At 26.2% G+C, this 12,573-nt stretch overlaps 2 protein-coding genes across 2 annotated transcripts; both read left to right on the forward strand.

The window, feature by feature from the left end:
- Nucleotides 1-1,839: 1,839 nt before the first annotated feature.
- On the forward strand, nt 1,840-7,341 carry LOC126549828 (uncharacterized). Its single transcript, XM_050200214.1, has 11 exons — nt 1,840-1,894; nt 3,606-3,752; nt 3,975-4,100; nt 4,469-4,615; nt 4,829-4,933; nt 5,051-5,203; nt 5,299-5,451; nt 5,546-5,698; nt 5,793-5,945; nt 6,041-6,199; nt 6,915-7,341. The coding sequence occupies exons 1-11, from the start codon at nt 1,840-1,842 to the stop codon at nt 7,325-7,327; spliced, it is 1,764 nt and encodes a 587-aa protein (XP_050056171.1). The 3' UTR covers nt 7,328-7,341.
- Nucleotides 7,342-8,587: 1,246 nt separating this feature from the next.
- On the forward strand, nt 8,588-9,470 carry LOC126549978 (uncharacterized). The gene is made up of 2 exons (XM_050200618.1): nt 8,588-8,874; nt 9,006-9,470. Exons 1-2 carry the CDS (start codon nt 8,662-8,664, stop codon nt 9,435-9,437), a joined length of 645 nt encoding a protein of 214 aa, XP_050056575.1. The 5' UTR covers nt 8,588-8,661; the 3' UTR covers nt 9,438-9,470.
- Nucleotides 9,471-12,573: the final 3,103 nt, after the last annotated feature.

The raw sequence follows: 12,573 nt of genomic DNA on the forward strand, positions 1-12,573 counted from the left end.
ACTTGAAGGAAAACTTATGGCAAACTTACTGTTGAAATTTTACCTGACCAAATTTTCGCGATTTTGACATATTTCGTAAAAATTCAAAATATAAACGCTTATATAAAAAATTGTGATTAACGATCTTTGATTTGTTTTAACTACAATAAGAACAAGGCACACATACGGCACTGGCTGTGTTGTTAACTTTGTAGTTATCGCTGCTTTGACACACTATTCATTCTATTTTTTTTATATAATTTTTGGGAATTTATCAATCGATAACTTCAGAATTAAGATAGTATTATAGCACCTAAGTCCGGAATACACGAGGATAGTTTTTCAAGAAAGGATAACAAGCTAGCTATTCCCAGCTCCTATCCTGGCTTAAAAAATGCTAGCTTAAAAAAAAATACATAACCATGTTTTAAGAAAAAAATTATTTGAAAATTTTGCGGCAAAATGGGTTGGCGGCGAAATGGGATACGACCGTGTAAGTGGGGGGTAGGGTCAGAGTTTGGATTGATAAATAAATAATTTTTCCCTTAAGTTTTTACCAAGATGCACCACTTCCTTACCTAATTTTTGTGAGTAAGACATTTAATATGATAATTATATTTAAACTGAATACTGACACGACCTTCTGACAAGATGTGTATAATACATTCGTATAGGTGCGTACAGTGTACACTACTACGGATCGTGTAATGTGCTTTCTTTATATTTGCTATTTTGGTATACAATGTTTTTAAAAATAAATCAATTGATATAATGTGGATCTCACAGAGTACTTTAGCTACATTGTATGTGTGAGATTGTTAATATGATATATTTAAATAAATCCCGTAATGATTGTCAAAAAATAAATCAATCGATATAACGTAGATCTCGCAGAGTACTTTAGCCGCCTATTGTGTGTGAGACTATTAATAATATGTTATAATTAAATGGATCTAATAACGAATATAGAAAAATAAAATGTGGATCTCGTAGGGTACTTTAGCCGCCTATTGTGTGTGAGACTATTAATAATATGTTATAATTAAATGGATCTAATAACGAATATAGAAAAATAAAATGTGGATCTCGTAGAGTACTTTAACTGCCTAGTGTGTGTGAGATTGTTAATAATATGATATAATTAAACTGATCTCGTAACGAATGTCGAAAAATAAATCACTTGATATTATGTGGATCTCGCAGAGCACTTTGGTTTTGGATGATATTTCTTAGGATATAACGAATGTGAGCATGGGTGCTTATAATTATCATTGGTAAAAGTCGATTCCTGTAGATATCAAAAACTATTAACGATTTATTACTTTTATTATTAGTACGTTAAGAGATCTTCTTAATAGTATTGCAGCTAGAAAATGTGTTAAATAAAAAATAAAAATGAACGAACGCTATGAGATCTTTTTTAAACATATAGCACGATATAGGGGACACATCTATAGTCTATACATTATTTAAAAAAGAAAAATAATTTTAAAATAATATTATTAGTTGGTACAAACAGCACGAGAGTCGTAAGGACAAACCCAAGACCGATGGTGGCTTGGTCAACGACGAATGAAGATAACGATGCATTTACAAATAATATCTATATTTTTTTATAATCTATACGTGTTATACATTTATATTGTTTATATATATATTTCATGATTTTAAATAAAAAAAAAAGTTGTTATTGTTACCAAATTCAATAATATAACATTCAGTATTTCCATTTTCAGTCATATTTGGTCGCTTGTCTTGTGCGGACTGCGAAATATTAATTATTTTGATATTTTTTTATTTGAATTTTTTTACTGTGTAAAGTGTAAACTTCAGTAATTTATTATTACGATAATTAGTACGATGCTGACAAGAAAAAAACGTAAAAATCTTACGAAAACAAATGACTACTTTAAAGGTAAGTGTGCATATAGCTAATATACATAACATAGTAATATTGTAACATTAATATCTGTAATATTCTTAATTTAACTACATAATTTAAACTTTATAAATCATAATTAACTATAGAAATTATTATGAATTTTTCCAATTTTATTTCATTTTAATTACTATGCCATAGGTGGTGGGAGTTAGCAGGCATTCAATTAAAGGAGGCGGACATTTTTGTCCTTTATACATAATAATATAACATATTATATTATATATTTTTTAAATACCAATACCTACCTAATTATTATTTTCAAATTAATTTACAATAATTATTCATTTATTATTAAAACTAATAGAAAATAACAAAAATAATTTGAAATTCACTTAGCTTGTTTATTCGGAGCACACTAGTTGCTTACCAAAATATACTATAAATATAATCTAGTATTTTGATAGGGCCAAAAAAATTTTATCGACACTTCAGAAAAATTGAAAATTTCAGTTGTCTATAAATAGCTCAAAAAAACTCAAAATATTTTGAAAATTAAATCACGTAAGGAAAATGCCAATCTAAATAACTGGTAAAATTTTCAAGTATCTACTACTTATACTTTTTGAATAATAGCAAATATTTAAAATCGTTTGAGGATAAATCGTTATCGTTACGCTATTTGGTAAAAATTTAAAATTCAAACGCACATACAATTTTTCCTATAATGATGTTATGAGTTTTCTCTATAGCTACTTGAAGGAAAACTTATGGAAAACTTAGTGTTATAATTTTAATCCTTAGTTATGAACACAAACATTTTTATGATTTTTCAACTTCAAAATTACTTGCAAATTTTCGCGTTTTCGACTGATTTCGTAAAAATTTGAACTATAAACGCTTATAAAAAAAATTGTGACTAACGATTTTTAATTTTTTTTAGCTACAATAAAAACAACTCATAAGGAACCTTGAATTAAATTTTCAAAACTTTTTGGTCATCCAAAAATTTTTTATCGACACTTTAAAAAAAATTTCTCGAAAAAATCGAAATTTTCAGTGGTCTATAAATAACTCAAAAAAAGTCAAAATTTTTTGAAAATTTAACTATGTACAGATAGCACTGACATTAACATTTGGTGAAAATTTCAAGTATTTTCAGTGATTAGTTTTTGAATTACAACCATAAAAAAAAATCGATTTGGTCGAAAACTGGTTTTGCGTAAAAATTGCCGTTTTTCCGTCATTTTTTTTTTTGTTTTTCTCGATTTTTTTGAAAACTGTTGGAAAATGTTAACTTTTTACCTCTATAATGCACCAAGGATATTCACTCTTACATCAGAAACCACCCCCATAGTTTGAAATTGGAGCATTATTTCGACTAGTTTTACTGTACACAGACACAAAAAAAAAAAAACACACATCATTGTAAAATCAATACATTCATCACTTCGTTCAGAATCTAAAATATAGGTAATAGGTATACATAAAATTAGGCAACTAGTGTGCTCCCTGTTTATTACCTACCTGGACCACTACTTAAGGGACGCTATTAATTCTCATCATACTTAATCTTTCCTAATTTTAGCATACAATTCAAATAATATAAGGTGACTTTTGACATTTTTCATGTTATCTCTCAGAATTTAATTAAAAATTAAAAATATTGAGTAGGAACCTAATACATCTTTAATTGATCTTTTAACTAAATAAATTATCATTATATTATTTTTATATTATATATTAGAATGGTTGGCAGTTTGTTTTAAAGATGACAATGTATTATATATGTGTCCAAATGTATATCCTAAACAATCTACAAAAATTGGATTATATACTATGATAAAATGGAAAGATGGGTTCAAGTATAAAGCTAAAATATTAACAAAAGGAAGTAAGTTTTAGTTTTATATTTTTTTTATAAGAAAGGGTAGGTAAATTTTCTATTTTGTGCATCATTTAAAAGACAATATCCAGTGACTTTATTACTGTATTGCATATTATAACTAGAAGACTCCTGAATAATAAATACTTATCTATTAACAGATAATAAAATAACATGAAATGTTTAAAATAAATTTTACATATTATACCTAAGTATTAAATTAATTTTAAGGTGAAGAAGACGTTAGTCTTTATTTATCGAAGTTGGGTAAATATTTTTATACGTTTACAATAACTCAAGGTGAAAATGGTACAGCTTCTTCAACTAATACAGTGCTACAGAAAACAAACAATACAAGTAAAATTAAATGTTTATGTATTGTTAAATTTAAATATATTTTTGTTAAGAAATGTTTTCTGATTACTGATATTCATACAGTGGCAATTCTACGATATGTTGATAATAAAGCTCCTACTGAACAAAATTAATCTATTTTTTGGTAGTAGGTAGTCTACATCTGTGGTCTACAATTAATACATTTAGTTTTAAGTGATAACTGATATCTGAGTAATTTATAATAAAAATAAAAATTCAATACACAGAACGGTGGGTACTTCAGCCCCTAAGAACCCCCCCCCCTCCAAAAAAAAACCTGCCACTGTATTTGTATAATATAATATATTTACCTAATAATATTATTAGTAGTAAATTAATTTAATGTTTAGCAGGGGAAGTCACTAAGTCATACTTGAATAATAAAAGAACAACAGGTAAAAACGTACTGAAAAAGAATGTGTTTAAAGGCATCAAGAGTAATAATGATGATTTAATGACTATTACATTACAACAACAATCAAAAGTTGAAACTAAAGGTATATGTTATAGATTTAATAAAATATGTAATACTTAATACAAGATTAAGGCTCCAGTGCTCTACAGAATAAAGTGTAGATCGTATAGAAAAATATTTTATGAACTCAATGTTTTATTTAATACCCACATATTATTTATTTTTACCAAACCATAATAAATTATACATGTAATATAGTTTTTTATAATTATAATTAAATATATTTTACTGTTAGATATTTCAACACAAAACATAAATGAGCCCTATATGACAGAAGTTGTTAATAATAATAGTTTAGAATTGACTTCTGATTCAGGCCAACAACAATCAACTATTACAGGTTAGAGCTCAGTAGTATATACCATAATATATATTATATATTATATAACTTTTAAAATACATAATATATTAAAGGTTATTTATTCATTATTTTTATTTTTTTATATTTTTAAATTAGATGTACCAACTGGAAATGTTAACGAGTACTATCCAGTTAAAGCTTTATATGAAAATGTATCAGATATTATAGAAAAACAAAACTATGTTGAGCACAATGAAACTGATTTTGATGAATTAACTGCTAATTTAGGCCTACCATTGCCTTCTACAGGTTAGAACCCTGGCGCTTAAATATAAAACTACTAAAATAGATGATATACAGATTAAATATTCATTATTTTTATTTTTCAATATTCTTATTAATAGATGTATCAACTGGAAATGTTAATGATTACTATCCAGTTGAAGCTTCACATGAAAATATAGCTGGAACTATTGAGAAACAAAACTATGTTGAGCACAATGTAACTGATTTTGATGAATTAACTGATAATTTAGGCCTACCATTGACTACTACAGGTTAGAACTCTGGCGCTTAAATATAAAACTACTAAAATAGATGATATACAGATTAAATATTCATTATTTTTATTTTTAATATTCTTATTAATAGATGTATCAATTGGAAATGTTAATGATTACTATCCAGTTGAAGCTTCACATGAAAATATAGCTGGAACTATTGAGAAACAAAACTATGTTGAGCACAATATAACTGATTTTGATGAATTAACTGCTAATTTAGGCCTACCATTGACTACTACAGGTTAGAACTCTGGCGCTTAAATATAAAACTACTAAAATAGATGATATACAGATTAAATATTCATTATTTTTATTTTTAATATTCTTATTAATAGATGTATCAACTGGAAATGTTAATGATTACTATCCAGTTGAAGCTTTACATGAAAATATAGCTGGAACTATTGAGAAACAAAACTATGTTGGGCACAATGTAACTGATTTTGATGAATTAACTGCTATTTTAGACCAACAATCTGCTACTACAGGTTAGAACTCAAAAGCATATTTTTTTTATAACTACTAACATTTATACATACCTAAATATTATTTATTAATTCATTTTTTTAATTGTTAATATTAGGCGCATTTAATCAAAACTTTAATAAGTCTTATTCTATTGAAACTTTGTATAAAGATTTATCTGAGGTTATCGAGCTACAAAATGTTGTAGCACAAGATTGTGATGATGCTAATGTTGATATATTGACAACTGATTTGGATCAACAATCTTCTAGAACAGGTTAGAAGCATTTCACTACAACAATTTTAAAACTAGTTTTTATTTTCAAAAATCTGATTGTTTTATTATTGATTTTTCATTTATTGAATTATTTGAACTAGATTATTGTTATTGATTGTTATTTGAAAGTAAATAACTGCTCAGAACTCATAAAAAACATATTTTTCCATGTGTTTACTAAGGTTAATTTTTAACTAAATATGTTTTAGTATTGTTATTAACAGGATATTAGCCATGATTATTATATTGGATATTTTAATTATTGTGCATTAATAATAATAATAATAATATTTATTTAAAGAAAAACAAATCGATGCATGTTTTATAGTACAGAATATTCATAACGCTAATATATAATGATTAACAACAATTTAAATAAATCAAAATAAAATTCAAAAGATACAAAGTAAAAAGTAAAAAAAAAATTTCATTATTAACATTAATTAACTCTTATTAGGTACTTTAGTGTATTTTATTTAAAAAAAATAATATATGGTTGGCTTTACTCACTATCCATAGTAGTCAACAACATGCTTATTAATAATAATATCAAACATGAAATAGAACCATATGAAAATGTATTTTGTAGAAATCTTAATCTTATACTATTTACATTTTTTATATAAATGGCCAATGGGGGGAAGTGTTCTAACATCTACATGATTGTTTATTATAAAGTTTTAAATTTATAATTTCTGTTTTTTATTTCCAATAGGCAGTTTATTTGAATCTGATACAGAAACACAAGACAGGTATCCAGGTTTACGGCCTAAAACTAAAAATGTTAAACCTGTATCTAATGACAGTTCAGTAAGTTCAGATTATTCTGAGTATGATTCTGACTATGTGCCTCAATCTAATAAAGCTGTCAGTAGCAAATTGTATGATTCTGATAAAGAAGAAGATAAAGACTTTGCTAATTCATCAGACATCAATATTGATGAGTATGAGGATGAAACAAATATGGTGCAAACATTTACTCCAAGTGCATCTAAAATAAGTTCAGAGAAAATATCAGTGCCATTTATAACAAATAAGTTTAATTTTGACGGTGAAGTTGAAAAAAGTAAAAAAAACTACTTCTTACAAAAGAGTTTGGGACAAAAAAGACCAATGCGTTTTTTGTGAAAAAAATGTAACAAACTTCACCAGACATATTTTAAGAAAACACAAAAATGAAATTGAAGTTATTAAATATGAAACATTGCCAAAAGGATCAGTTGAAAGAAAACAATTTGCTGATATTTTAAGAAAACGAGGGAATTTTTTATGCAACGTCGAAAGTGGCACCAAAATAAAACCTGTTCGCCGTCCTTATGAGTTTGATATTAAATCAACATCAGTAAGTGATTACTTACCATGCAAGTATTGTCTGGGCATGTTCAAAAAAAAATATTTGTTTTGACACTTTAAAATGTGCAAGAGTGTTAAAAATGTAAATGGAAGTAGAAATAGAGCCCAAGCAGATGGCCAAAATATGCTGATAACAATGACTAGTACAAATGAGGAACTAGAGAAAACTGTCTTCCCTCGAATGGCTAGTGACAATATTTCTTTTGTTGCTAAATCTGATGTGTTGATTACTGCATTTGGAACGAGATACTTAAAATGTCACAAAGAAAAGCATCTAATTGCTGTTGTATCGCAAAAAATGAGAACCCTAGCTCGATTTTTGATTGCTGTAAGAGGTGAGGTTAGTGAAATCCATTCACTTCTGGACTGTTTATCTCCAAAATACTTTGATGTCCTGGTAAAGTGTACTAAACAGATTGCTCAATATAACGAAAAAACTGACAAATTTGGATCTCCATCAATTATTTTAAAACTTGGTCAATCATTAAAACAGTGTTGCGATATTGCTGAATTTATTATGTTAAAAGAAAGTGATGGCGTCTTAACCAATACAAGCAAAAGAGACTCTATAAATAATATTAAATATATGATAGAGAAACAATGGTCGTACGAAATTTCATCAAATGCTTGTAAAGAAATTTACCAAAATAAATGGAATAAACCTGCTCTTCTACCATTGACTTCTGACATTCAACTGTTTAGAAAACATATAATAAATATTGAACAAGAATCTTATAATCAATTGAAAACAAACAAAAATAATATTCTAGCGTTTCGTCAACTTCAAGAAAGCATATTAGTTCAAATTGTTTTGCTAAACCGAAGACGATCAGGGGAAGTTCAAAGAATACTACTTGAAACTTACAAAAATGCAGATTCAGAAATTTCACAAGAGGAAATATTACATGCTTTGTCTCCTATCGAACTAGAGTTAACTAAAAGTTTTAAACGTATAGTTATACGAGGAAAACGTGGTCGAGGAGTACCTATACTATTTACACCTCATATTCAGAAACTCATCAATTATCTATAACCATAAGAGAATCAGCTGAATTTATAAAAAAGAAAACCCTTATTTATTTCCAATCATCCAATCATCAGATAGTTCAATGAGAGCCTCAGATTTAATAAGAAAATTTGGTAAAGAGTCAGGAGCAAAATATCCAGAAAACATTACATCAACTCGTTTGCGAAAACATGTTGCTACAGTTACTCAATTGCTTAACTTAACTGAGGGAGACATTGAGCAATTGGCAACATTTATGGGACATACCAAAGACGTTCATAAACAATTTTACAGACTCTCAGATAATGCATTTCAAGTAAATATATTTACTTATTACATATTTATAAATTTAACTATTTAATACATTTAGCTAAATATGTTTTGTTAAAACTTAAAATCATACATTATTTTTACTAAAATATACCTATTGTATTACATATTTTTAAGGTTGCCAAAGTAAGTAAACTATTACTTATGATGGAAAATGGCAAAGGTAATGAATATAGAGGAAAAAGCTTGGACGAAATAAACATTAATGTAAATGAGCTAGTATCTGATGAAGAGTCAACAGATAATGAAGAAAAAAAGTCTGAAGATCAACTTATAAAAAAACCGTTAATTGGTAGCCCACTTACAAAAAACTCTGTAAATAAAACAAAAACTATAAGGCAGACCACCAAAAAAATAGCTGTTGTTCCATGGTCCGAGGCAGAAAAGTCAGCTGCAACCAAGTATTTTAAAAAACACATACTTTTGGGTAAGGTACCAAAAAAACATGAGTGTGATGAATTTTTGAAACTGAACTCAAAGTTTAAGAAACCTTGGAAAAAAATTAAGTATTTTGTCCACAACGCAATTAATTCTAAAAAAAATAAATAAATAGGTACTTTATTTATATTGATTTTTACTTAAATATACAAAATAAATTTAAATATACCTATGTTTTTATTCATATTTACTATTTGTAAATTCCTTCTATGTTTTAATGTTAAAATACAAATTAGAGTGATTATACTAGTACTTACTACTTAGTAGTAGGTATAGTACTTAACCTAAGCAAGACTATTTTTTTTAACTAGGTTAATATGGAAAAAATATAAGTTAAAAGTTACTTTTTTTTAACTTGTAAAAGTTACAAGTTAACTAGAAAATCAAAGTAACTTAGCTTGTTCAAAATTAGTTACTATAACCTAACCTTACTTTTTTTAAAAGCTAACAAATAACATAATAATTTAATATAGTCTTGCAATTTTAAATCAAAGTATGTATTGAAAGTAATTGTTGTTACTTAAAAGTACAAAAAAACTTTAATCAATGATGAATCCTACAAAATAATTATTTTTATGTATTTATTTAACGAATGGGCCACAACAATACTAAATTATAATTAGCAATTAAATAGTAGAATATAATTAATAATTGTAATATCAAATATTTTTCAATTTAGTGGTAATTCTATGAATTAATAAAAATATAATAATAAGTAATAGCTATTAATTATATGGATTAATGAGTTTACAAATGTGTATATATTATAATACCGAGTATTAAGTTATATTTCTTTACTCAATAGTGTGGTTATCTATCACTTTTCTGTTTATAATATAATATATTATAAGATATTCTGTGAATATCAGAATATGTAATATTATACCATAATTATAAATTATTATATTTATGAATAATATTTTATACTTTCAGTTATTATTATTTTTTTTTATAAAATACATTTTTACAAAATGGAATATTCTTTAAATCTGTGATTTGAATTTTAACATTTAAATTCATTAATGTTTTCAGCATTGACCTTGTGTACTAATTACCTATTTAAGTTTGTTCATATTTAATTAAATAAACTTATTAGTTATTACTTTTTATTTTACAATATGATTATTAGAACACAGTTTAAGAAAAATGTATTAAACCACAAAATGTAGTTGTGTAAGAGTAACTACAATAATTAACCGTTTTTGAAATAAGGGGACACTAAGTCATCAATTTTGACAATTTTATTATAATTCAACTATGATAAAATAAAAAAGTTGTTTTGGTAAATAATACCTACTTACCTATTTGAAATTTTAATTTGAATACCAATATTACTAAGTACTTACTACTTACGTGTGTCGTACAAACTACAAAATTATAACTAGAATAATATTGTCCACAGATGTTAAATATATAGCTAAAGTACTTTGTATATACTTACATAGTATCATTGATTATTGATTATAAATATTAAATACTAATTTAAAATCGATGCTAGTACCTATAACTGTATATTATGATCTATGTATAGATATATTATAATATCTGTGAGATTTTCATAATCGTTTGATAAGAATATTATCATTTATCACGTATCGTTTATTTCTTATCAATTTTCATTCAAGTAGAATTATTATTATAGATACTAGAATACCTATTATAAGGCATAGGCTATAATTAAGTATCTATAATATTATACTATATTATTATATTATAGGAATTGTTTTGTTCATATTATTTATGTTTTTTGGGAATATACTAAAATTACGCATTCTCATTTTACACACACGTTCATAGTTACTAGGTAGTAGGTAGGTAGTAACTATGTAGATATAATTATCTAGGTACCTACTCCACGAAGACATAAACATTGTGTTATTATTGAATAATAATTATATCCCGTTTTGTTTTATACTTTTATGATTCCTTATGTAGATAATAGATATTACTATATGTCTATATAAATGGTGTATATCGAAAATAATTTGGATTTTCTCTACATGATTATACGTAATGTCAATATTACGCTGTAGTGGGTTAAATCTGACAACAACGCATGGATCTAATAAGATAAGTAGTTGCAAAATTTTCAACACACTTGGATCTCTTAAAGTTAGGATTTTACATTCTAGATCTCGTAAAGTACTAAGCTAACTATTTAACACTGTGGATCTCACGAAGATAGGTTGCAGTTAAAAATAAATTTAAGTGTTTGTACATTTTTATTCCACTTTACTAATAAACATATTTTAATGATATTCTCCCACTAACTCCAAAGGTGAAATAATGTTTTTAAAAGGTGGATCTCGTATGGTCAGGTTTTCCATATGGATCCCACATGATACTATTTGTATGTATGTGTGTGTGTGTGTGTGTGGTGTGTGTGTGTGTGTGTGTGTGGTGTGTGTGTGTTGGTGTGTGTGTGTGTGGTGTGTGTGGTGTGTGTGTGTGTGTGTGTGTGTTGTGTGTGTGTGTGTGTGGTGTGTGTTAATTGTTATAGCACTATTAGATTCATTGACAACATATATTTATAGGCAGTGAATATTATTATATTTTTTTTATTATTATTAAAGTACCTCCTTATATAGGATACTACATTGGTTGTTCTTCCACTTGGGACGAGAATGACTAAATGTAAATGTATCAACACATAAATCAGGTTGTTATAGCAACCATTTATAAACAAAAATTTCATCGTAAATCACAAAATCTCCGTTTGAGCAACCCTTTAAAATGCGAGTCTTAAAAAATCCTTTCTTAGTGCGCCTCTACCTTTGTATAAAATTTGAAGTCTCTATACCCAGCGATTTGGTCTGAGCGTTGATGAGTGAATTGGGGTGGTCTCTTATATGACGTATAATGTATATAGATATAATATAATGATTCTCAAAAAAAAATTTATTTTCAGAATATAAAAATAAAAACATATATTATTATCACTTGTCATTCAAAAACGTAAAAAATGTATTCTTTTATTTTGTTAAATTATTCATTTTAATTTGTTATAAATTGTTTTATTGTATTTTATAACAATCGTTATTGTTCTATCTCATAGATAATGGAAACCTATTCCTTATTATATTTCAAAAACATCACTTCTAAAACAACCAATTTAAATATTGAATTATTATAAATTAATATGTTGTTACTAAATAAAATAATAATTGACTTTTATTAATTAAACAATTAATTTACAAACTTCTATTTACATAGAATTCATGTAAATTGTAATTAAATAAAAACCACA

Source organism: Aphis gossypii, chromosome 2, assembly GCF_020184175.1.
Source record: "Aphis gossypii isolate Hap1 chromosome 2, ASM2018417v2, whole genome shotgun sequence".
In the NCBI taxonomy this organism is placed as follows: Eukaryota; Metazoa; Arthropoda; class Insecta; order Hemiptera; family Aphididae; genus Aphis; species Aphis gossypii.

Coding starts and splice junctions, on each gene's coding strand:
- LOC126549828 (XM_050200214.1), top strand. CDS start 1,840: ATGCTGACAAGAAAAAAACGTAAAAATCTTACGAAAACAAATGACTAC. Junction 4,934..5,050: donor ACAACAATCAACTATTACAG/GTTAGAGCTCAG, acceptor TTTTTAAATTAG/ATGTACCAACTGGAAATGTT. Junction 6,200..6,914: donor TCAACAATCTTCTAGAACAG/GTTAGAAGCATT, acceptor TATTTCCAATAG/GCAGTTTATTTGAATCTGAT.
- LOC126549978 (XM_050200618.1), top strand. CDS start 8,662: ATGAGAGCCTCAGATTTAATAAGAAAATTTGGTAAAGAGTCAGGAGCA. Junction 8,875..9,005: donor TCTCAGATAATGCATTTCAA/GTAAATATATTT, acceptor CATATTTTTAAG/GTTGCCAAAGTAAGTAAACT.